This window comes from Amia ocellicauda, chromosome 7, assembly GCF_036373705.1.
Source record: "Amia ocellicauda isolate fAmiCal2 chromosome 7, fAmiCal2.hap1, whole genome shotgun sequence".
NCBI classification, from domain to species: Eukaryota; Metazoa; Chordata; class Actinopteri; order Amiiformes; family Amiidae; genus Amia; species Amia ocellicauda.
In genome coordinates this window covers 16,395,452-16,421,901 of record NC_089856.1, presented here as the reverse complement: position 1 = coordinate 16,421,901, position 26,450 = coordinate 16,395,452, and the positions used below count along the sequence as shown (strand labels likewise).

General features: G+C 43.7%; 2 protein-coding genes across 6 annotated transcripts in view; both read right to left on the bottom strand.

Annotated features, from left to right (window-relative positions):
- ppfia3 (PTPRF interacting protein alpha 3) overlaps window positions 1-16,689 on the bottom strand; it is a 65,128-nt gene extending 48,439 nt beyond the window's left edge. The window contains exons 1-7 of the mRNA XM_066708755.1: window positions 16,343-16,689; window positions 12,375-13,577; window positions 3,641-3,742; window positions 3,285-3,449; window positions 2,862-2,936; window positions 2,610-2,669; window positions 2,339-2,467 (exon numbers count right to left, since the gene is read on the bottom strand). Of these exons, the coding sequence (XP_066564852.1) occupies window positions 2,339-2,467; window positions 2,610-2,669; window positions 2,862-2,936; window positions 3,285-3,449; window positions 3,641-3,742; window positions 12,375-12,731 (888 nt within the window). The 5' untranslated portion in view covers window positions 12,732-13,577; window positions 16,343-16,689. The remainder of the gene's footprint in view (window positions 1-2,338; window positions 2,468-2,609; window positions 2,670-2,861; window positions 2,937-3,284; window positions 3,450-3,640; window positions 3,743-12,374; window positions 13,578-16,342) is intronic.
- A 939-nt stretch (window positions 16,690-17,628) lies between these two features.
- Window positions 17,629-26,450, bottom strand: part of plekha4 (pleckstrin homology domain containing A4) — a 32,772-nt gene continuing 23,950 nt past the window's right edge. For 4 of the 5 annotated variants that reach the window (XM_066708750.1, XM_066708751.1, XM_066708752.1 and 1 more), the window contains 5 exons: window positions 20,898-21,038; window positions 20,462-20,764; window positions 20,232-20,359; window positions 19,850-19,962; window positions 17,629-19,710 (listed from right to left, as the gene is read on the bottom strand). In XM_066708750.1, the coding sequence (XP_066564847.1) occupies window positions 18,476-19,710; window positions 19,850-19,962; window positions 20,232-20,359; window positions 20,462-20,764; window positions 20,898-21,038 (1,920 nt within the window). In that variant the 3' untranslated portion in view covers window positions 17,629-18,475. The remainder of the gene's footprint in view (window positions 19,711-19,849; window positions 19,963-20,231; window positions 20,360-20,461; window positions 20,765-20,897; window positions 21,039-26,450) is intronic. The other variant, XM_066708754.1, reaches the window with a different exon arrangement.

The following is a 26,450-nucleotide window of genomic DNA, read 5'->3' as shown; positions in this document are numbered from 1 at the left end:
CAAAACAGCAGAGTCCTTGACCTCATTCTGGCGCTTACTCAAGACGCATCTTATCAGACAGTACTTATAATATTAATCCTTTTAATCCCTGTTAGATAGCACTTCAGAGTTTTATTATGCTTCTTGCGTTTTTCATTGTCTTCCTCCTTGCTCCCTTTTCTGTAACCCTTGACTGTGACCCTACATCTTGACAGCACTTAGCTTTTACCGTCCAGGATGTAGGACTTCACTTACTGTACTTGCCTGTGTAAATTTGAAGTTGTAAAATGTTTTATATTTTGAATTGCTATGTTTTATGTAAATTGAATTTGTAATGATTGATGCCTTTACATAACTGTATTTTTGCACTTTGTTTTGCACTGATTTTGTAAGTCAAGAAATAATAATAATAATAATAATAATAATAATAATAATAATAAATGTATGTGTTAAAATAAACATGGAGAGACCTAAACATGGAGTCAAAAAGCATTTAATTAAGCGAATGCACAAAACTCTACACCTGGTATCTGCACACCAATAGGTATCGTGGATTTCACAAAGCTGGTAGTTTATCTGTGGTCCACACTGGAAAGTCAACATTTATCACCAGAGAAAAAAAAACACAGAAAACAAAAGGCTGAGACTGACAGCTGTTAAATGACCTCCTCCAGTAAAATGTCAGGGAAAGAAAGTTATGAACATTGACAAGATGTGATTTTAGTTTTTATGTTCCCCTGGGAAAATATTATAATCCCAAACTACAAGCATTTCTGAACAAACGTAATAAATGCAGAAGCAGCTCCTACAGCAGCTCAGCTGAGCAGGGAATATGCTCCAGATCGCTGGAATTTAATATTGCACAACTGGTACAGATATGTGAAAATGTAGCTGTAGCTACTGATGAATCACAGATGCAAAAGATCAGTGTGTTTCACAAATTTTGTTTGTTCTCATAAGACTATCACATCCCTGAGAGTAGAATCATCCAATACACAATCCATAGATCTTTAAATGCAATTGAAATTAATTTTAACCACGTGACTGGAATTGTCTGCGATAATGCCAGTTACATGATCAGGGCACACAATTACATTCCTCAAGGTTTCCTGCCTAATTTAAATGAGCTTGACATCAACCAATCAGAAGATTGTATTTTAAGGGCCACCTGACAGAAGCCACCCAATAGGAAGGCTGTATTTACCTATAGTTGCAACCTCAGCCACACAACACAATAGGGCTGTTTGGTATTATTTCAAATCCATCCCTTCATATGCAGCTCCATGCCAAATCACCCTGACAGAAAGGCTGACTGAGATGATTGAAGGAGTGAGATTATTAATCAATAAGTGGTTCAATTAAGCAGATTGCATGGCCACCCTGCGCAGGGGTGAATTAAGTGCAGTCTTAGAAAGCAGGCTGCATAAAACACAGGGCCCTGATCATAACATCAAGAACTAGTGTCACTCTCTCTCCCTCTCTTTCTCTCTGTCCCACCTTGTCTATCCCCCACTCTATCTCTCCCTCCCCTTCTCTATCTGTCTAAAAATTAAATTAAATTCAAATTCTGTAAAACTTTATTGACATGACAGAATGCCATCAACGTCTTCTGTGGCAGTGACAGTCAGGCCCAGTGCTCAAGAGCAGGGTGACAGGGAATAGCACACACAGTCACTATACACTGTATACCAGTGATCAGCAACTGGACCTGTGCTGTCCTCCGTAGAAGGAAAATTAAAAAATTGCTCAGAATTTCAATGTATCATTATTAATGCAACTTCATATAGAAAATTAACACAGACAGCTCCAGGGATAAAATGCAGTTTCCAGTTGATTTGATTTTCTTTCCTTATGAAAGAAAAGATAAAGATCAGCACAATCTACATTCAGCTATAAAAACTCACTTTACTTCTTTTCCTACTGCTCCTCCTCACACTACAGAGCACTTAGTGTAATGCAAAATTCAAAACTGCACTATGAAAAACCTCACAATATAGTTAATTTCGCTATGGAACTTGAACCTTACATAGACACAAAGGTTTAGCATTCACAAATTATGCTAAAACACAAATACTTCTCCTTACAAACATCCTTATGTTTTTTATGTTGACGTTTCATTTAAGGGTAGAGAGGGACATTGTCACACAATCAGCTTATAATGTTGTTTTACCAAATAAACACACACTACTCTGCAAGAGTAAGAGTGCTGGCGAATTGTGGTTCAGTGAGGGATGGGGGCGTGGTTGGGACAAATAAGGCACTTCAGAAAAAAAGGGCAGGGGCAAAAAAGGGGCAGCTTTACCCTGCTGTACACTATCTCCTTCTCTCTCCCCCTCCCAACTCTCTTTCTCTCTCTCACCTGTCTGCACATTAGAGCCAGCCTCTCTCTCAGCTGGGAGAGCTCTGCCCTCTGTCTCTCTATCTCCCCCTCCCTCTGTCTGTCAATCTCTCCATCGTCCAGCAGGGAGGAGGGGCCATTGGGCAGGCGCTGAGAGAGAGAGAGAGAGAGGAGGGAAAGAGAGGGAGATAGAAATATATGATATTTAGACACGCTCACAAAGATACACACACATTCACACACCCACACACACATGCACACACACTCACTCACTCACACAGTGACCTCTGACCTCTTTTCCATTGTCCAATCCCTGTTGTCGCCTCTTAATTTGGTCCCTTAGTGAGAGAACCTGAGAGAGGGTAGGGGGGGAAGTTAGAGAGACAGAACCATACAAAGAGAGTGTGAGAGAGACAGAGGGATAGAGAGAAAGAGAAAGAGAGGGAGACGGTGAGAGAAAAAGACAGGAGAGAATGAGGAGAAAGAATGAAGGAGAGAGAGAGCAAGAAAGATAAAGGTCGAGGGGCAGTATTGCCATAGTTACCTCTTGTGTGGATGTCTCCAGTTCCTCTTCTAGAACAGAAACGCGTTCTAGAGCAACACGCAATCTCTCCCTCACCTGAGGGTGAGAGAAGGATACAGAGAGAGAGAGAGAGAGAGAGAGAGAGAGAGAGAGAGGGAGGGAGGGAGGGAGGGTGAGATAGAAAGAGACAAATAGAGACAGTGGGTGTCAGGGTGAGAGAGGGAGGGAGAGAGAGGGGTACAGAAAGTGAGAGAGAGAACACATTTGATGAGAAATATTAGAGAAATATTCAATAATAATAAAATCAATGCTGATGGCTTCTGTGATGTTGCTATATTCTGTTCACACACTTTCACACACATATCTCCCTTATTTCAGTCTGATTTATCCCATTCTCTCTCCCTTTCCCCCTGCCTCCCTCTCCCCTTCCCCTTCTCCCCTGACCTTCTCGTCCAGGGCCTTGTGGTGCTCAAACAGGGACTTGAGAGCCTTGAGCACCTCCACCTCACTGGACACGCCAGCTGGGGACTGGGCCTGCCGCTTGACCACAGTCATCCGCAGTGACCGCTCATGTCGAGACACCAGACATTCCAGGTGCTCCAGCAACAGCTGAGGCAGAGGAGGGGGGGGTAGTGTTGTTAGTGTATCAGTGAGTCAGTCTGTTATTGTGTCAGTGAGTCTGTCAGTGTGAGTCAGGGTGTCAGTGAGTCAAAGTGTCAGTATGTTAGTGTATCAGGGTGTCAGTATGTCAGGTTGTCAATATGTTAGTGTATCAGGGTGTCAGTGTGTTAGTGTCTCACTCGGGTGTTGTTCCTCTCTGCCTTCAGTTCTGCGATCTCCTCCTCTCTCTCCAGCAGCTGTTCTCGGCACATATTGAGTTCCTTGGTCAGCACAGCAAACTCCTGAGAAAGAGAGGGAGAGAGGGGAGGGGTGAGATAGAGAGGAAATGGAAAGGTTGTTGAATGCACTTTTTTGCAGTCTTGTCGACTCCTGTTTCTCTGTTCATATAAATGGAAAGTTTAACTCTCTCTTAACCCCCCTCTCTCCTATCCTCCTTCTTTCTCCTTCTCTATCTTATCCTCCCATTCTCCCCTCTCTCCTATCCTCCCTCTCTCTCCTATCCCATTCCCTCACTCCCTCTCACCCTCTCCCATTCCCCCTGTCCCATTCTCTCCCTCTCCCTTTCTCTCTCTACCCTCTCTCTCCCTCCAAGAAAAAAAAACATTTTAAACATAAATCAACAGATACATCTATAGAGTGAGGTCAGCAGTGCTTAATTTGTAAATCCGAAGGTGCCGGAACGCAAAGTGTATATGAGAGCGTGGGGTTTGACGAGGCAGGCGCTAGTCCTGGAACAATGCAAAACGTGAAAAAGACATGAGAGTGGGGGGGGGGGTGGGCAACGGTAAAAAAAATGTGAGGTGGGGGGGTGACGGTACAAAAACTTGAGAGCGGGGGGCGGGGTTTGCGACAGGATCGGCGTAAATACACAGACACTCAAAACCCAAGATCCGGCAGGCTCCGGCAAAAATTAAGCACTGGGGATCCCCCAAAACAGGTGGCAGATCGAAATTCGGAGGTGTCGGATCCGGATCCAGCTTGTTCCGGCACAAATTAAGCCCTGCAGGTCAGCTTCTTCAGACGGAGCGCAGACTGAAATAAATGTCAAATGCAACCCACATATGTTAAATAGACACAGAGAAACACAAGGTTCTCTCACTTCTTCTCTGAGTTTGGACTGTACAGGGCCTGCCAAAAGTGTTATTTTTGCTTCACAGGCAAGCCATGGGTATTTACGAACATGAGACTGAGATAACTGATAAGCACAATACAGTCATCCCAACAATTACGTCTTTCCGCACTTACGTCAGCAACATTGCACTGAGCAGGCACATGGGAGAGAGCTCCAGAGCTTCATTCTGAAATCAGCACTTGTATCGAAATCATCTCTCTGCTTTCAATTTGTTATGGTTAATTTAACTGATTATGTTTCACTCCTGTATTTTCACAATGGTTTTGAATAGGGATGCTTCTGCTTCTGCATCTGTCTCGACTTACATTGCATGTCTTGGAAGCAATTACGACGTAACTTCAGGGGATGTATGTTTTATTTTGGGGTCATTTTCATCACATTAGGACACAAACAGACTTTGTTTTCAAGCCAGTTACTTCAAGAGAACATAAGTATAGGGAGACATTCACTGAGTCAGAGTCTGAGTGTGAAGCTCAGTATTTGGAGGCTTTCTGTCTCATATCTGCACAAAAGCAAAAGAAACACAGACTCTGTGTTTTATCCTCTGACTTCCATTGTTTCCTCAGCATGTAAAAAGCAGCTCAACCAGATGTAAAACTGGAGATTGACTTCGGCCAGTCTTAGGTTTTCCAATCTTTTTCCCCTAAGTTCCTCTTTGTTGTGTGTCGGCCGTGTGTTTCAAGTCACTATCATGACGAGGCACCACCCAATCCATACTGAAGGTGAAGCGCTTTCTCCACCATATGCAGACTCGGCACTTCTATACTCATCTGAATGCATTCTGCTAGAGTACTCATTAGTGACTTAATCAGTAAAGTTGGTCCTGAAGGCCCAGGCTGTGGTGTCTACTCCTCCGTGCTCCCTTGTAGATTTAGGAATGCCCAACTTCTGTGCTATGGTTCTGATTGAGTTTTCCTTTTCTTTCAGCTTCAAACTGCCAACATTCCTATCACAAAGCGTTTGTTTTTCATTTTGGCTTGCGAATACAAACACTGAAGTCACAGCCAGACCGATCCCAAGGTTTTTCCTGCATAGAAGAATTTTTGGTCCCCACAAAGAGGTTTTAGCGAGCGCCAAAGGAAAATCACCAGCGCCAAAATGATAAGAATTGAAAAAAAAAATAGAATTTCAAATCCTCTCCGAATGTGTTTAATAGCAATTTATCAAACAACTGTAGAGCAAGCAGAACATAAACTTAAATAGGTCTTTGACTTCCAGCAGTCAACTCCCCTCCCATCCACAGCCGCTATATTTCACACATGCAGCTGGCGCTGGATTTATAAGCCAGCTGCTGCATTGGTTTGACTGCACCTGAATGCTCTGCTATGAAGCTAGCGCTAATGGGAGAGAGGACTTCCTGTGATTTCTCACAAAATAAAACCAGTTTTATTTCTGGTGAAAATCTTCAAAACACTGAATTACAACCACAGTGTACTTTATCCGTCATGTCCTGCCTCCTGCAACCCTCGCCTAAACCAAACAATTTCAAGTAGGTGAGAAAGCGTCTGACACAACAATCTCCTGTTGTGTCCGAAACCGCCCCCTATCCACTACATAGTGCACTATTTAGGGTGTCGGCCATTTTATAATGATGTCCGAATTCATTCCCTACATCTTGTTCCCTACATTTGTTCACTCATTCTTACCCACAATGCAATCTGATTTCAATGTACACTCTCCGACCCCTGTTTCCCATAATCCAACATGGAGACAGCGGCAAAAATACATTGCTCAGGCACTTGTGTTAGTTTTTGTTGGTAGTTTACTTTTCTAATATTTTTTATAATATATTGTAGCAATCCTGGTGGGTGTCTGTGTGAATGTGCCAGTAGGGCAGCCCAAAGGTGTGGGGGAGGGTGTAAAAGTGTGTATGCAGGGTGGGTGAGTCAGTTCAGGGACTCTGTCTGTCTATTTGTGTGTGTGCATGGATGTGAGGCATTATTGTGTTGGGTTAGGGAGGGATATTTGTGAGTAAGTGTGTCTGTGTGGCTCCCCCCATGTCGGGGTGGTACAGCCGGGGATCGGTAATTGGACGGGAGGGACTCACCAGATAGGGGAATATATAAGGGCCTGGTGATGAGTTAGGGTTTGGAGTTCAGCGGGAGTTTAAGAGAGTAAAACATGTATGTGTTTAGAAAATCTGTCGGAAAAAGGGGGAAAGGGAAGTACCTCTGTGACAGATTAATAAATTACAGTTTTTGTTTTTTGAAAAACTCTGTCTCGAGTGCTTTATTTTATTAGCAACATTTAGAAAGGCAATATATGTATATATATACAATTCAACTTGTCATTTTTCTGTATATTGTATTGATGCAGAAGTGTTTTAGTGCTTAAGTCCCAGAACTCTTTGTGTTAAAGGCGGAGACAAGTCAACTGGGAAAATATAGCAGCGGCAGGTGCATATAAATGTAATGTTAGCTAGACAGTTGTAGAAATTGTTAAATTATGTATCAAGGAAATAATACATAGATAGATAAAATAAAATGATTATATAATCATGATTTAAATATACGATTAGAAAGTTAAACCAAATTTTTTTTTGGAAACTATCATTTAATTAATTACTGAAGTAGTATCCTATAAAACTAGGAGGTGATATTAACGAACAGTGTATTTGAAAATTATTATTATTATTATTATTATTATTATTATTATTATTATTACAATTTTAATTAAATACAAATACAAGAAAAGGCAAAGGCGCTGAATGCTGATGCTGAAGTGTGTCCCATTGAGCACTTTTAGTTTCACCCTACACCCTACACCCTCCTCACTCAAGTGCACACTCTGTGACGTAAGCACAACGTCACGCAAAGTGTACACTTGTCGAAGGGTGTAGGGAACAAGTGTGCGATTTGGGACGCAGCCCATTTCGTTCACTCAATGATCAACAATAGTGCACTCACTGCCATTCACTATATAGGGAATAGGGAATGAGTGAACAAGTGTGCGATTTTTTGTGTGCTACATATGTGAAAGGACAACTGGTATCTGTCTGGACCTGATCCTCCGGACATTAACGGCTTGACAGCTAGCGGAGCCTTGAAATTGGATCATCTGTGAGTAAGTTTCCAATGAAATCCATCTTATTTTTTATTTATTAATATGAGTATATTTATAAATGTATTTCTTACTGGCCACTGTCAGCACATCAATCTGCGATTGCTGTGGTTGGGTAACGAGAGTGATTAGCAATACTAAATAGAGAAATAGAGAATTATAATCCTCTATTTGAATAAATGTCAGTGTAACGGTCATTAAAATGCTTCCACTTGCTACCATCCAAATTCAATTTTTTTTGTTTAAATAACTTACACTTGTTTGCCCATTTTTGTCTTTTTTATTTTAAACCCACTAAAATGTTCTGGTTGGACAGTGATGTGGTATACAATCACTTATGTTAGTTAGATCGTACCACTAGAGAAATAGGAGGAGTTAATATACATGGTAAGATGCAGTGTGTTTTGTTAACATGCCTAAGTAATTACTTGGTAGATATATACCAATTGTAATAGATATACATTCTGCATGTTTACAAACTGCCATGCAATAGGCTGCCAGTGATACATTAAGGATACAATAAAAATGGGTCAGTCCATGAATCTGAAGAAAAAGCTGCGGCAGCTATAAACTCGTCCCATTTCTGAACTGTACGAAACTGTTAAGGACTGTGCTACTTTAGATTATTTTTTTATTTTTTGTATATATATATATATATATATATATATATATATATATATATATGATTTTTAACTACTGCTTTTCAAATATCTTGCAAATGTTAATAAAAAACGTTATGAGTAATATTTTGAATGTATTTTGCAACTCCGCAGATGTCGAGCGGTTGTTCTCTGCCCTCAAGCTGGTAAATAAAGTTTACATGATGTGTAATCTGCAATATACAGTATATGCCCCATCCCAAAATGTTAAAGGATTGTTAATATTATTTGTTGATAGCACAATTATTGCATTCTCCATTCAATTTTCAACAGGTGAAAACACCATTGAGGAACAGGTGTTACGACGAATTCAGTGACCACTAGGATTCTTGCGACCAGGTGGATGTGCGCATGCGCCGGCAGCAATCCCCGCTGTCTGCCTACGGGAGCGCGCGATCACTCGCTCGCGGCGCAAAGCCTGTCATTGTCCATAGCGCATGCGCACTGCTGCAAACAGCGAGTTTAGCGCTTCTGCACGGCGCATATCTCTGTGCAATTGTACATGCTGAATGTACATGTTTAAAAACAACAGCAGCTATGCAAATTGTTTACTGAGATGTGTATACATTAGTTACACTTACTATAAGATGTAAGTATATGTACTCTTACTGTAGGTTATCGAACTTTATATACATAGATAAGTTGCACTTCTTAGTATTGACGTTATTCTGTATTTTATCTGCTCTTACTGTAAAATATATATTTTGTGTAAATCGCCCCGGGTAAGGATATCTGCTAATTAAAAAACAGAACCTAACGTAACGGATTCATGTAGGTAATTCAATTAAGCATTGTACGATCTACGTGTATTTTTCACAGACCACAACAAACGCATTGAGACACTCTCGTTTATATTTATGTATGTATGTTGAAAATTGAATGGAGAATGCAATAATTGTGCTATCAACAAATAATATTAACAATCCTTTAACATTTTGGGGTGGGGCATATACTGTATATTGCAGATTACACATCATGTAAACTTTATTTACCAGCTTGAAGGCAGAGAACATCCACCTGGTCGCAAGAATCCTAGTGGTCACTGAATTCGTCGTAACACCTGCTCAAGAATGACCACCTTGACGTGTGCTGCAGCATGGCCATTGAGATAGACTACCATGGCCTTGTCAGATAATTTTATTTACTTAATAAAAAGAGGAGGGTGAAATGATCTGAAGCAGGATGTGACCTCTGCAACTGACTGCCTCCCCTCTCCCTCAAACTCACTCCTCTAACACCCCCACCCCCCCTTCCAATGTTGTAATAAAATTCTTAAAAAAAAAAACAGTTTTGTTAATGGGGTTTCATTTATTCAAGCATGATAAACATTTTTGTTTATCAAATGGTCAGACATAACAAGAAAATGCATAGATTTCTGTCATAAGGTAACTCATTGCCTTACTGTACGCGGACCGATCATGCTTACTGTCGTGCATAGTCACCCCCCAAAGGTCCATTCTGAGCCAGGAAAAACCCTGGAACCCCGTTACCCAACAACGTACACCTGACCAACAGGAGACACACACACACAGTCACACACTGACAGTCAGTCAGTCACTTAGTCAGTGTGTCAGTCAGTCAGTCAATGTATCAGTATATTAATCCAGATGGTCACTCTATAGGCTGCCTGCCACTCGGCATTCTGGGACAGTGTCTTGCTGAGACTGGGCGTATTTCCTGACTGAGAGCGCAATCCCACAATCCCCTGCTGCCCCCTACCTCCTTCCCTCCCTCTCTCTCCATCTGTCTATCTATTTCTCTCAGTGCAGTTATCATAACCCCCTGTCTCTTTACCTTTCTCCTTCTCTTTTTCCCTCCCTCTCTCCCTTCTGTTACCCCTCCCTTCCTCTCGCTCTCTCCCTGTCTCACCCTTTCTCACTGTCCCTCCCTTTTTTCCATCCTTCTCCCTCTCCCTCTCCTTCCCTCCCTCCCTCACTCTCCCCCTCTCTCTCCACTGTTCCTAATAATAGATTCTTGCAGTCTAATTAAGGTGCGACTATATGCAAATTGTCTGCTTCATTAGTTTGTACTGTCTGTCTCTCATCCTCATTTCATCCCTTTTTTTCTTTCTCCCTCATGCTCTCTCTCTCCCTCTGTCTCCATGACTCTATCTTCCTCTCTCCCTCCAACTCTCTCTCTCTCTGACTCACATTAAAGATGGAAAAAATATTTTGGCACTGAATTCAGTTCACATTAAAAGACAAAATACACATGATGCTGTCAGACACAGTCAGTCAGCAAGGCTGCAATCAAACTACATTTCCCACATCAGCCTTCCCCCTTGTCTGCATTGCCTTTCTGGGCAATGTTGTTCTGCCCCAACCCTGACTTTGCACTGACCTCAGAATTGAACTACATTTACCATGCCATCTTGCAGCAGCTTTTCCATGTTGTCCCAAGCCCTGGTGCAACATGGGAAATGTAGTTACTAAACTGTCAGCTAACTTATGTATTCAAACTCAACCAATAGACCAGGCCACCACAGAGCAGCAAGCAGATACAACAACAGCATACAAACACATCAGTTCGCAACCTGACCACAAAAACACCTATAAAGACTACCTATCCCACAGTACCTTGCAGTAGCTCTCCCTTATTTTAGTGACCGCCAGTGCACCCTGGGAAGTGTTGTACCTCTGATTTTGAATTGCAACAACTACATAAAACTACATCTCTCACATCCCCTTGCAGCAGCTCCCCCAGGGTTCCTTGTCCCCCAACACTGTGCCCCAGTGCACATTGGGATGTGTCGTTCCTCTTTATACTGATCAGTCTGTGTAATAAAACAAAGGGACCCCCCAGCAGTTGTGTCTGGCTAACAGCACTCGCTTGTTTTCTGAACCCATAGTATTGTTATAAATGAGAGGCGCTTCCTGTCACGTGACACTGGCACCTCAGTAGTGCAGCTCCTCCCATAGAACCACGTTCATCATCTCTGTGTGCTCTCAGACATGCAAGCGCCTCATCCCGCTGTGTACATGTGCAGAGCGCAGCCTGGTAGCGAACATGGTGATCAGCATACATGTGTCACGATAACCAAGGCTTAACACAAACTGCACAAAACTGTCTCAGTCTTGTTATTTTAACACCTTTTATAAATTTCGGCTGATTCCATATTGCCATTCTAATGCTAAAAATCTCTACAGCCAAATTACCGTGGTCTGCCTTCGTCTCTTTATTTTCACATTCCACAGATATTGTTCTTTGCACAGTATTAATCAGCCTGTATTTCACATATTTTGTCCCCTTTTCTGCCAAGGATGCTGCTCTAAAACTGCTTCTTGCATATTCGGCAATTGTGTTGTTAAATTACTGACCCCTGCCTGTTTATGGCAATGGATTATTATATAAACAGTACAGTATTTGAGTATTAATTTGTTTGTTTTCGTCATATTTTTTAAATCCTGTTGATCAGTACAGGTCTTTTAGCTTTATTTGCTAGATATTTTAAATATTAGATCATCACTCCTGCCTGTTTGAGTAAATCAGTTTACAAATAAATAGAGAATCCTGTCGATCCCTGTCAGGTCTTTTTTCTTTATTTTAAAAGACATTTTAAAATATTAGATCAGTCTTTTCTACCACGAAAACATCATCCTGGTTTTTCAAGAAATAGATCAACCATCTATTACCACTACCACTCAAAGCCCACCCTCCCATCAGCTGTGTGAACACCCAAACAATCTTGCCACTAGCCTCCACTGACCCCCAGTGCACCCTGGGAAGTGTAGTTCCCCTTTGCATTACATTGTCCCTAATACAACAAAAGGACCATATCTCTCACCTCCCCTTGCAGCAGCTTCCACAGCGTCCCTGAGAAGTGTAGTCCCCCTGATTTTGAACGCAACTACAAAAATAAACTACATCTCCCACATAACCTTTCAGCAGCTCCCCTACATCCCTGTCACTGTTTACATCCCCAGTGCACCCTGGGAAGTCCAGATCAACCTAATGTCTCATGCAACACTACCAAACGATGTCTCCCACTCCCCTAGACCCCCTGTGCTCTCCTCCACCCTGCAGAGCACACTGGGCAGGCAGCAGCCCCCTCTGATCACTCACCTGGGGCAGGGCGATGGACAGCTGTCTCTGCAGAGACTCCTTCTCATGTCCCAGCTCGCGGAGACGCAGCTGTGCTGTGCCCAGGCTGTCCTGCGTCTCCCGTAGACTCTCCAGCAGTCGCTCCCTCTCCGTCAGCATGTTGACCATCAGGGACTCCAGGTTCCCCGTGCTGCCGCCCTCGTCCCCACCCCCAGCCCTGTTCCCATAGCCTGTCCCCACTCCTCCTACCCCACCGCCTCCTCCTCCCCCTCCTCCGGCACCTCCCATTCCCCCACCTCCCCCGCCTCCTCCCGGGGAGGACGGCCCGCCCCCCACCCGGCTGTCCTCTGAGATCGTGGGCATCACTTCACACATCATCCTGGCGAGCAATGGAGGAGGAGGCAGAGGAGGAAAGACAGGTAGGAGGGCGGAGAGGGTTGGGGTGCAGGGAGTGGCGTGTCAGGGTGTGTGTGCGCACGTGTGTGTTGGAGGGGGGTAGTGAGGATGTGTGTGTGTGGGGAGAAGTGTATGTGAGTGCGGGTGTTTGATGATGTATGCAGGGAGGTTGCAGGTGTGTGAAAGCGTGTGACTGTCAGTGTGGGACTGTGAGGGTGTCTGTGTGTGTCTCGTTTCAATTTAGCTGTGTTTGTCTGTCTGTCTCTCCATCACCCGCCTCCCTACAAAAACACTATCTACCTGTCTGTCTGTCTGTCTGTCTCACTGTCTACTCTTCCACTATTTTAAAATGACTGTGCCTTGTGCCTTTCGGTTTTTCTGTGTGTGTCTATCTGTCTGTCAGTGTTCCCTGGATTACAGCCAATATTATCAGTGTTAGTATCAGCAGTATGGCACAAATCGAACAAGTATTTGTCTGTCTGTCTGTATTCATATAGAAATAAGACAACATTCAGTGTAGATTAAACCCATGAAAAGGCTGTGTGTGGCTAGATAGACAGATTGGGTGGTCCTAGTACAGAGATCCGGACAAATTGCTATGGGGGACGGATAACAAAGGTGAATGAAAGGGACTGTTGTGTCTATAAGGCTGTGTTTGGCTGGTTCTAATGGGAGGGGTCTACAGGGACATATGAGGGCATTTGAAGGGAGGGGTCAGGGGTGTTTATGGGCGTGTCATTTGGGTCCAGAAGGGGGTGGGGCAGGAGGGGAGGCAGGAATAGAGGTGGGGCTTCCCCAGAGTTCCCTGTGCAGTGCTGAGATAGAGATCTGAGAGAGAGAGAGGGAAGGAGGGAGAGAGAGAAAGGGGTGGTTAATATAATCCACACAGACTGGACACTACAGTACATTAACACTGACTGACTGACTGGACATTGCAGTACATTAACACTGACTGACACGACACTACAGTACATGAATACTGACTGACTGGAAACTTTACAGAAACTGATAGACTGGACACTCTTGAGGCAAAGAGACTATACTGTACTGCATAAAGTAGACTACTGTAAATAGTCAGTATATCAATCAGTCAGTCAGTCAGTGTTAATCAGTGTAATGCCAATTCATAAATATAATGAAAATATAAAAACTAAAAAACTAAAATTTAATTTTATAAACAAAATAGACTCATAAACTCTCACACTGTCACTGTAGGAAGAAGAGAGGGAGAGAGAGACAGAAATATGAGAAAATATATACAGTACAGTCAGCGTTAATGTACTGTGGTGTTTAGCAAGTCAGTGTTAATGTCCTGTAGTGTCCAGTCAGTAAGGCACTGTTACTGTACTCCATGGTCCAGTCAGTCAGTGTTAATTAACTGTTGTGTCCAATCAGTCAGCTTGTATTAACGTACTTTAGTGTTCAGTCAGTCAGTGTTAATGTATGTAGTGTCCAGTCCAGCCTGTGTTAATGTGTCCGGTCAGTCAGCCTGTGTTAATGTGTTGTAGTGTCCAGTCAGCCAGGTAGTGTTAATGTACTGTACAGTTCAGGCAGGCAGTCAGTGTTAATGTACTGTAGTGTCCAGTCAGAAAGGCACTGTTACTGTACTACATGGTCCAGTCAGTCAGTGTTAATGAACTGTAGTATCCAATCAGTCAGCTTGTGTTAATGTAATTTAGTGTCCAGTCAGTCAGTGTTAATGTATGTAGTGTCCAGTCCAGCCTGTGTTAATATCCTGTAGTGTCCAGTCAATCAGGTAGTGTTAATGTACTGTAGTGTTCAGGCAGGCAGTCAGTGTTAATATACTGTAGTGTCCAGTCAGCCAGGCAGTGTTAATGTACTGTAGTGTCAAGTCAGTCAGTCAGTCGATGTTAATGTACTGTAATGTCCAGTCACTGTTAGTGTACTGTAGTGTCCTCAATCAGTATTTCTCCTATAAGCCCGCCCTCTCTTTTTCACTGTGCGTTTCTATGTTATAAGACACAAATCGCGTGTGCAGCACATATTCTGCCTCACGTCTACAATTGCTACACATGCATACACACCTAACATGCATATAATGCCTACATACACACAACCGATGACCTTATAGCTTGGTCTAGCCGACAGGTCCCAATCTGACCCCCCCCCCCCCACACACACACACACACGCATGTGCGTGTGGAGAGATATGTACAGGACATTGTGTAATAACGGGGATATATGGAATAAAGGGAGAAAATGTCCGCATTTCAGGAGATATCAATCGCGCCTCTGTCTCGGTACCGTCGACTCAGTACGTACAGGGACACAGCAAGCGACAGACAGACAGACACACACTGATAGACTGACAGACAGAAGGCGCGTGTGACAATTCACCAACTAAGCTATAATAATAATAATAATAATAATAATAATAATAATAATATATATAATAATATTATTATTATTATTATTACAACAACGCGCTTCACCCGTCTGTGACTGTATGCTGTGTATTATGTGTCCAGCCTCGCACAGCCCCTCACCGTGATATCACAGCTACCGCACTGCAATCGCCATAGAACGCAAGAGAGGGGGAGAGGAGGAGAGCGAGAGAGAGGGAGAGAGAGAGAGAGGGAGAGGGAGAGAGAGAGAGGGGGGGGGATCTTGGTCCGTCTCGGCTGCACCTACCGAGACATTACCACTATACGCCGCGTTACAATTGCAATAGAGTTAAATACACGGACCCGTGTGTGTGTGTCTGTCTGTGTCTGTCGATATTTATGCTGACGTCTACCCCAACAGTATTGTGTGTGTATGCAAATTTCTCCCTCTCTCTATATATATATATATACAAGTATCTTAGGCTGTAACTGAAACCCAGAGAAGCGAACCGAGACAACAGCTGTCATTCTTCTTCTCCTCCTCCTCATTGTTATTATTATTATTATTATTAATAATAATAATAATAATAATAATAATAATAATAATAATAATAATAATATTGTTGTTGTTGTTGTTATTATGGGTCACCTACACGGATACTCTTTATAACACCGCAAAAATATCAATGCTTAAAATGGATACCGCAAAAGACTAAACACAGTATACACACACATACACAGAGACAGAGAGGTTGAAATTCATATTTATATACATGCATACATGTCATATGGAAAGATGGAAGTATTATTCCGGTGTGTACAGGGCTACGTTATTACACTGCTGTTCGGTACAATCGATTGTGTATCTGTCATTTTCGTGGATCTATACATACACATACACACATTTTCGCTGCACATCTCTCGCCGATCTCTCCTTCACTCTACCGTCGCTCTCTCCATCCTTCCCCCCTCCTCTCCTATCTCTCCATCGCACTCCCTTACAGCCTTTCCTCAGCATCCCGGATCAGTCGCTCCTCAGCCCATGTTACCGACAGACAGTGGCCCGCCGCCCCGCCTCGAAAAACCGGTACAATACAGCACAGCGCAGCACAACACAGCACAACACAACACGGCACAGCAACACAGCACTAGACAACACTGCCCGACACACACAGGCACGCAGATTGGCGTACAGATACAGATATTTGTTGATTTTGAAATGTGTTGATAGTCATGCATCGCTCTTACCGTGATCAAACAGGGCACATCCTCTAGTTAACACGAAGCGCATCTCTCTCTCTCTCTCTCTCTCTCTCTCTCTCTCTCTCTCTCGAAAACGACGGAAGGTAACGTGAATAGGCGATGCTGTACTCAACAGTAGCCCCACTTTCTCTCTCTCTCTCCCTGTTGGAGAAGAAGGTAGAGGGTCTTAAAGGAACACACTCACACACACTGTTACACACACACACCCATACTCACAAACATATACTCACACACACATTCAATCAAACTGATACACATACACACACAAACACTCAGAAACACACTTTCACACAGACGCACACACTGACTGACTGACACAAAGTGACACACACACCAGACACACAGAGACACACGCACTGACACACACTGACAGACACAGATAGACAGGGACACAGACAGACAGACATTGACAAACAGACAGACAACTATACAACGAGAGACTGACTGATGCACTGTCTAACTGACACACTGACTGACTGTCTGACTGATACACTGACCAATTGGCACACTGACAGACTGACTGACCAAGTGATACAATGAGTGACTTATACAGACACACAATCAGTTATATGTGTGGCTGTAAAGATTATAATGAGTAAAATTAAAACACAGAAACGTATACAAAATTATAGAAGCAGAGAGAGAGAGACACTGAGACAGAGAGAGATACAGAGACAGCAATTGGCAGAAAGAGACAAGAAGAAAGAATCATAGAGAGTAATGGAAATCAGAGTGTTTGTGTTTTAATTGAGAGACAAATGAAGAGAAAGAGACACATAGAGAGATAGAGAGAAATATTTAAATGTTTGCAGTAGTGTAAACGACACTGTTACAACAGCTGGCTCTTATACCCAACAAAATCACCAGCCGCCTTTAACCGCCCGCCCCGTCCCCTCTTCCCTGCAGGGCGTGGCTGCGCGACTGACAGAGGGCTTCTCCAAATGCCGCCTTCGATCTCGTCGGCCTCGCCCAATGGCGAAGGAGAGGCGGGCCCATGAGGCGGATCGACCAATGGAATTGTAGCTAATGTTCGGCCGACATCAAAAGTGAAAGGTGGGGTCGCCTTGAAGGGGAGGCTCCCGAAAGAGGTGATGTAATGGCTTTTCGGGGGATGATGTCATTTAAAGTGACAGGGAGACACAAGTCAGGTCTCTCTAGTTATACTCCCTCTCTCTCTCTTCATGCCTTCTTGTATTCATAAAAAACAACAATACAACTACTGCTAATAATAAAACAAATAAAAACAAGACTCTATTTCTTGCACATCTATTTTTATTGAAGATAAAACAGTCTTACAGCTATAATAATAAAAGTGCAATCTGCTTGGTTACTTCAACCACCCCACACCCCCACTGCCCTCCCAAACAGATACATCAATTAGTGTTATTAATTGATTGAAAAAATAATTGACAGAATGTCCAGCGCAGGTCATTAATTTAATTTGCATTGTTAAAACATTTACAAATGCAGTCCAAGTTAAAGCAATTAACACTGATACTACTACTACTACTACTACTACTACTACTACTACTACTCTTAATAATAATTATTATAACAATACAATGTATGTGTATATATATTTGTAGTATAAGTGGTATCAGTCTGTTTATTGTATATATATATATATATATATATATATATATATATATATATATATATGTCAATATGTACAATACATGAACCTGTGTGTGTGTGTATGTGTGTAGGTGTATTATATATGTGTGTGTGTGTGTGTGTGTATTTATCTTATTTTCACCTGACAGTTGTTTGAATATTGATAGTGGACAGCCAGCAGTAAAAGATCCAGTAGGGTCATCCCCATTTCCCTCACTGTCTTTCTCTCTCTCTCTCTCTCTCTCTCTCTCTCTCTCTCTCTCTCTCTTATTCTTCTGTCTTTCTCTCAATCTGTCCCTGAGCATCTCATTGTCACTTACTCTCTCACTCTTTCACTTTCTCTGTCTCTCTCTCTCTCTCCTTCTCCCAAGTCCTCTCTTTCTCAATTCAATTAAATTAAATATACTTTATTGGCATTACAACAGTATACTATACAAAACATTCTCTCTTTCTCTCTTTATTTCCCACAATCACTCTCCTTCTCTCTCTCTTCTCTCTAGCTTTCTATAAGCTTGTTCTCAGCACAGTCAGACGACCCTTAGAGAAGGCAGAGCCCTGACTGGATGAGAGCTCCCCAAACTCTGAGTCAGGACTGGCCAGCTCCTTCCCTAAAGTCGTCTGATTGGCCGGTGTATCCTCTGTGACACAGGCAGGCTGCCTGCTTCTTCCTGTCCCTGCCTGCTCCTCATTGGCCATGGTGGGCATTTTAGGGAGGTCAGATGGTTGCGTCATCTCATGCTCCGGTTTGTGAATGGCTGAGCTATGAGGGCAAGGCTGCTGACTGGATGATGCCTGCAGAGCTGCTTCCCCACCATTGGCTGATCTCCTGGAGCTGAAGATGTGATAGGTGATTTCCTCGTAAATGTGGATCTCATTGGTTGGCCTTGCATGGGCTGGTAGATTGTCTGACCCTCCTGACAGAGAGCCCGGGAGGGAGGTCCCACTGGCCAAGCGATTGAGATCTCTGTGTCCCCCGCTGGAGATTGGACAGGCTGGCTTGTAATTGGCTGCTGCTCCGGAGTCCTCACTCCGATTGGATGGCACATCCTTAGGGCTGGTGACAACCCTTTCAGCTGTCTGATTTGTAGGATCCTCCATCATCTCAGGCTTCTGATTGGCTGGGAGTCTGGGAAGCCGAAGGTCACTGGCTGGTCGGTGTGCCTCTGCTCTGTGATTGTCTGAGCTGACTTGTGGGGAGGGGACAACGATATCACTGGTAGGGACATGGGCTAGGCCTGAGGGGTAAGGCTGGGGCGTCAGTTCTGCTCTGTGATTGGCAGGAGTGATGGGTTCAGCAGCCTGATTGGGCATGAGGGGGCAGGCTTCCCCATGATTTGCTGGGCTGTGTTGCCTGGAGCTCTGGTTGTCAGCAGGGGTATTATGGGATGGATCTGGTGCAGAGACATTCTTAGCCCTCTGATTGGTGACAGAGGTACATTCTGAGCTCTGATTGGTTGAAAACACAGTCAGGCCTGCAACCCGATTGGCTGGCCTGGATGGCTCTTGGGGAATACTGACATTGTTGGTATTATGGGTTGTCCTTTCTGGCTCGTCGTGGAAATCATTATGGGAGGTATTATGGGAGGTAGAGGGGTTTGGGGAGGGAAGCTTTGTTGCCATGTTGAGGAGGAGGCAGTCCTCCCAGTTGTTATGGGAATGGCAGAGGGAGGAGCCCGGTCCTTTGGTATTCAAGCATGCCTCAGCCCGTCCCTTGCTCACAGACTCCATCATAGAGCGAGCTAAGGGAGGGAGAGAGAGGGAGAGGGAGAGGGAGATATAGTAAAAACTGACATACTAACTGAGTGACTGGACACTATAGAAATGCCTGCTGTGTTACAGACAGAGAGAGAGTGAGAGGTTAGAGCTCAGAAGTTGTACCTGCCATCTCACGGCTCTTTCGCGACGCCTCATTGGCCAGCATGAAAGAGAGGCTGATCAAGCGCTGTCTGTCGCCTTCTAGCTGATGAGGGAGGGAATGACAGCTGACTGCACTGAGAGAGAGAGAGAGAGAGAGGGTGGGGGTGAGGGGAAACAGAAGGAGAAAGTTTTTTTTTTAGTAAAAAATAAAAATAAAATTTAAGTAACTTTAAAAAACCTTTATAAACAGACACACACTCTCACACACATTTATACACACAGACACTCTCATACACATACACACACAGTTACACACAGGCACATTCACTCTCACACACACACACACACACACACACACACACACGACACACTCTCACACACTGTTGCACACATACACACAGACCTCATCACTCTGTCTCTTATTCTCTGTCTCTCTTCCTGCTGCTCATGGGTCAAACTTGGCTCAGGGTCAAGGCTAGGGTCATAGGTCAGGAGAGGGGCACGAACTATGACCTTTGGAGGACTGGCACCCTGAGAGAGAGAGAGAGAGAGAGAGAGAGAGAGAGAAAGAGAAATTAGTCAGTCAGTCATTCTGTATCTGACAGTATCTATACTATACTCACTATCTCTCACCATCTCTCTCGTGCGCCCATTTCCCAGCAAGCCCCCTGTCATCGTGAGGCCCCTGTGGTCTTTGTCCAGGTCCAAGGTTGTGGATGTCTGCTCAGTTGCTGGGGGAGATGGCCCTGCCCTGTCTCTGAGTGGTCGCATGTGTTTCTCATTGGGTGACCCAGCAGATGCCGGTGCAGCCGGGATCTGCTCTGGCAGGGGGGCAGACAGCTCCAGGGGAGGGTCCTCCACAGACACACGCCAGGCAGTGAGGGAGGAGGGAAGGACGGAGGTGAGGACCCGAGAGACTCTGACAGGAGGGGAGGGCTGCAATGAGATAGAGGGAGAGGAAGAGGGAGAAAGAGAGGGAAAGGGAGAGAGAGAGGAGAGAGGAAGGGAGAGGCGGTTACATACAAACACAGACACATACATACACCCACACAGATACATGCACACTGACCTGCTCTCTAGGGGGAGAGGCCCTTTGACCCTGGATGTGATTGACTGGGGCTGGGGCACACACTCTCTTCTGATTGGCTGTTCTCTCCTGGTTCCTCCTCAGCCTCTCTTCCTGCTCCTCGGGAGTCATGCGTCTCCGAACCTGCAGAAGAAAGGGGGAGAGAGAGAAAGAGAGGTCACGTTTAAAATGAGCTCCTAAAGTAATTTATTAATATGCTCCTTTGGAATGAGAAAATCAGTTGGAAATAAAAATTAAACATAAACAGATTAAATTAAACACACTGAAATCCTTTCATAATAAATAAAAGTAAAGAAGACACTAATTTTATTAAAAATAAACTTTGGATACAGCAGAATCAAACTGAAGAATTTAACTGCAAAGAAGAGGATAGAAACCAGAAAGAAAACTGAAAAGAAAGAACACCAGAAAAAAGAGAGAAAGAAAGAAAAAGGAAGAAAGAAAGGAAAAGAGAAGATATTAAAAGGAAAATAAAGAATACAAAAAATAAGTTAATTAATTTAGACAAATATAGTAAGCCTCTCACCTTATACATTTATTTAATTACAATTAGGGGTGGGTATTGGCAAGTACCTTGCGATGCGATATATATCACAATATACGATTCAATGCATCACGATTCATCATGATATCACAACCAAATCACGATACTTGCTGAAGTGCTAAATAAAACCTCAAATAATATTAGGCTATATACTTCAAAGGACAATCTTTATCTAATCCCCATTAGCAACCCCTAATTAAAAAAAACAACCACTCAATTTGAAATTACTAAATTACTATTTTCAAAATTTAATATTAAGGATTGACCTTCAGGACAGTTTAACCAGTCAACGCAAAGACTTCAGCAGTGTACAATTCTGAAAAATACATTATTAGAGAAACCTTAAGCAATAATAATAATAATAATAATAATAATAATAATAATAATAATAATAATGCTGACGGTGATTTCTCCGGTAAGACCGTGGGGGGCTGACGGTGTTTTCGTATTATGTTTTCATACGTCAGCATAATATAATCGCGCAGAAATTACGTTATGGGAAATAATCAGAATTGGATCAAAAGACCTGGGGCTATTACTAAGAGACGCGGGGCTTAAGATGCCGATGGTCTGTAACCATCGTTTTCCACAACGCTATATGGGCGCATGTCTTTGGAAATGAAATATACTACAGACTTTTTCTTTGCACGCTCTGATCCCGGAGGGAATTTTGCGGTGTGCATTGTGTCTAATCATTGTTGCATAGGCTCAACACGTTTCGTTGCCTCTGTTTGCCATACCTCAGGATGGTGTCTTTATAAATGTGCACGCAGATTGGTCGTGTTTCCAGAATATTTGATTCTGATATGACACACTTTGCAAATGGTATGGCTCGTGTCGAAATCATGGCTGTCTGTTTTTTTGAGGAATCCAAAATACGCCCATACATTCGATTTAAATGTTGCAGGTGCTGGTCGAATTATCTCTGCCATAATGGTGTTTGTGACGTTGGCTGATTTCTAGAAATGAGTGTTCCTGGGTAAGGGGGACCAGAACTCCAAGCGGCTCCCCTGCTTACTGCCATCTATAGGATTGTGCTTAATACTACATTCGTGTTACTTCAACTGCAAACCTTATTTCTCGCATATTACCGGCATAAAAAAATAAATAAACATCAATTCTAGAGATCAGAGTATCGATACAATATTGTGGAAAAAAAATCGCGATTCTACACTATGACACTATGGGCACTATGACCTCTCTGTAGCATGAGGGGCAGTGAGTAGACACGTCTGCCCGACACCATGTCTCTTGCAGGATGATGACATCCTTGTCTCTCACTTTCTCTCTGAACTCCGGGGCTGTGCTCTTCAGCCCGAACAACGAGGAGCCCAGGCCCTGGATGTTCCACATGGTGATAGATAGGGATTGCATTTCTTTGATCTGCATTACTCTAAGCAATTTATATACTCCTTTAGAAAGAGACACATCTGGAAAGTTATTGTGTGAGGAGAAAAGTAAAATAAATAAATAGATTAATAATAATAATAATAATAATAATAATAATAATAATAATAATAATAATAATAATAATAATAGTAATAGTAATAATAATACTATAAACTAGAAATAAAAAACGCACTCACCCACACATATATACATATGCATATACGCATACATATCTACATATATACCCTCATACATGTATACATATATAAGCATCCATATATCTACACAATTTTTGTCATATTTGAAAATATGTCCATATATATCAATATATAACTACATACATACACCAGGGGTGATTTTCAGATGGGGTAATAACTAGCCAACTCCTGGCAGTGGTTTCTTTGTTATGGCTGTGCTGCTGGGCTGCTCTGTGGATGTTCTGGATGGGCTCCACTCTGGGTCTGCTGTCCTGTGGTTGGGCGTGTCCAGGCTGGGTCTGCGGTGTCCGGGGCTGGGGAAGGTGGTGTGCAGGTGGAGGGCGGGGGCTCACAGGGGCAGCTCTCCTGATTGGCTCGGGGCTGTGCTTGGTGATGTGGATGCTAGAGAACTTGCTGTGGCCGTGTGGGGGGCTGGCTGGGTTTCGGCCCAGGGCAACGTCCTTGAGGGTCTTTGTGAAGACACTCACTGCCTGCTTGTGGAGATGGACATGGTCAAATAAGCTGTGGGCCCCGAGGGTGGGGTGGTGTGCCAGGTGTACGTTTGACATCAGAGCACATCCCCGGGAGATCTCAGCATTGATCATGTGGATGGTGTGGGGGTGGAAGTCCTTCCTGGGCAGCAGGGTGGAGATGATGATTTTGGCGTGGGGGAAGGTCTGGGTGCCCCTTTCCGCCACTCTTCAAATGGAGCTGGCCACCTTGTCCTGCTGGGTCCTCAGGTCATTTGTGCCCGTGTGGATAATATAATGGCTGGGGGAGCCGAGGCTCTCCTTGGACAGCTGCTGCATGACCCTCTCTGTGGTCGAGCACCAGACCTTGGAGATCTTGCCATCAGGCAAGAGTCGTTTCTCATTTATGAGTTTCCCATTGGAGTCTATCAGCAAGGCTACTTCAGTGTTCTTCTTCCTGGTAGCCTTTCTGCATGAGGGGGTCTCATCCATGTTTGCTTCAGCCTGTGTTTGGAGTGCAGAGGGTTTGTGAGTCGCGTCGAGGTCAGGGTGTATGTTTGGTACAGTGTGTGTGTCCGGGTCGGGGTGTGTGTGTGTTGGGTGCACTGTGTGTGTCCAGGTCAGGGTGTGTGTGCGTGCTGGGTGCACTGTGTGTATCCGGGTCAGGGTGTGTGTGTGTGTGTTGGGTGCACTGTGTGTCTCGAGCTCAGGGTGTGTGTTGGGTGCAGTGTGTGAATGGTGTGTTGTGTGAGAGTCAGTATGTCTGGGTGTCATTAGGGTGGGAGGGCTCTGCACAGTGTGCACTGCTGGGTTTTCTGAGGGCTGGTTGTTGTGGGCAGTGAGTTTGTGTAGCTGCTCCCTCAGGCTCTTCACTGTCTTGTCTCTGTGTTGCAGCTCCTCTCCCAGGGCTGTCAGCTCCCTCCTCATGGCCTCCCTGTCCTGCTGCAGCTCCCTCACCTCCTCCCTCAGTTCCTTCACTGTGACCTTGTGCTCATGTTTGACTCTGTTGACTCAGCTGCTCTGCGGGGTTGTGAGCTTGGCCAGCACCAGCTCTTTTAGCTCCATAAGCTCCACCTCCAGCAAGGACATGTTCTCCCTCAGCTGGGACACTGTGTCAGGAGTCTGAGGAGTGTCCTGTACTGGGCTGCATGTGGATTCCTCACTGTCCTCTGGGGCAGTGCTCTCCCCTCCGTTGGCAGGGCAGTGTGGGGCTGGACCCCCATCCTGTGTGGCTATGTCTGTGCTCTTGTGGGCTGTGTGGACACATCTCTCCTTCTGTTTATCTCTGTCTGCCAGCGTTTTTAGTGAGTGGAACTGATTTTAGAAGGTGCCCAGGCTGCCCTCGCTGCCCTGTATTAAGACTGTTCCAGTATGGTACAGATTGATTGTCAGCATTGAGGTGTCTGGGTCATCCTCCTCACTGATTGACACCTGCCTTCCTTACTGATGCCTCTCTTTTTAATGTGCCTGTACAGTTGACAGATGGCAGCGTGCCAGGCATCAGTGTGCTCGGTGTAGAACACCAGGTTGCAGGTGACTAGCTGGTCTCCAGTCTGAGAGAAGTTGGCTCTGAGAGTCTCTGGGTTGTCCTTCAGTATTTGTTGTTTGTGACTCTTCCTGGCCTGAGCATTCTTCAGGTCCTCTGGGTACTGGATTGCACAGCTCCTGGGGAGGGGCAGGGGGTTGTGCTGCTGAGCTGCTCATTGTATCTTTTATAAATTGATACTTTTTAGAGGCCTGCCAGTTTCAAATTCAAACATCTAACTGTCACGTTTCAAATCTGAACAGCTTTTCAGTATAGAGACAGTTCTGTGTTGATTATATATATGTATAATATTGTAATTAGTGCTGTGCCGATATAACGATTTAATGTAGAATCGCAATATTTTTTTTTCACAATATTGTATCGATACTCTGATCTCTAGAATTGATGTTTATTTTTTTTTATGCCAGTAATATGCGAGAAATAAGGTTTGCAGTTGAAGTAACACGAATGTAGTATTAAGCACAATCCTATAGATGGCAGTAAGCAGGGGAGCCGCTTGGAGTTCTGGTCCCCCTTACCCAGGAACACTCATTTCTAGAAATCAGCCAACGTCACAAACACCATTATGGCAGAGATAATTCGACCAGCACCTGCAACATTTAAATCGAATGTATGGGCGTATTTTGGATTCCTCAAAAAAACAGACAGCCATGATTTCGTCACGAGCCATACCATTTGCAAAATGTGTTATATTAGAATCAAATATTCTGGAAACACGACCAATCTGCGTGCACATTTATAAAGACACCATCCTGAGGTATAGCAAACAGAGGCAACGAAATGTGTTGAGCCTATGCAACAACGATTAGACATAATGCACACCGCAAAATTCCCTCCGGGATCAGAGCGTGCAAAGAAAAAGTCTGTAGTATATTTCATTTCCAAAGACATGCGCCCATATAGCGTTGTGGAAAACGATGGTTACAGACCATCGGCATCTTAAGCCCCGGGTCTCTTAGTAATAGCCCCAGGTCTTTTGATCCAATTCTGATTATTTCCCATAACGTAATTTCTGCGCGATTATATTATGCTGACGTATGAAAACATAATACGAAAACACCGTCAGCCCCCCACGGTCTTACTGGAGAAATCACCGTCAGCATTATTATTATTATTAAGTTGCTTAAGGTTTCTCTAATAATTTATTTTTCAGAATTGTACACTGCTAAAGTCTTTGTGTTGACTGGTTAAACTGTCCTGAAGGTCAATCCTTAATATTAAATTTAGAAAATAGTAATTTAGTAATTTCAAATTGAGTGGTTGTTTTTTTTATTAGGGGTTGCTAATGGGGATTAGATAAAGATTGTCCTTTGAAGTATATAGCCTAATATTATTTGAGTTTTTATTTAGCACTTCAGCAAGTATTTGGGTGTGATATTGTGATGAATC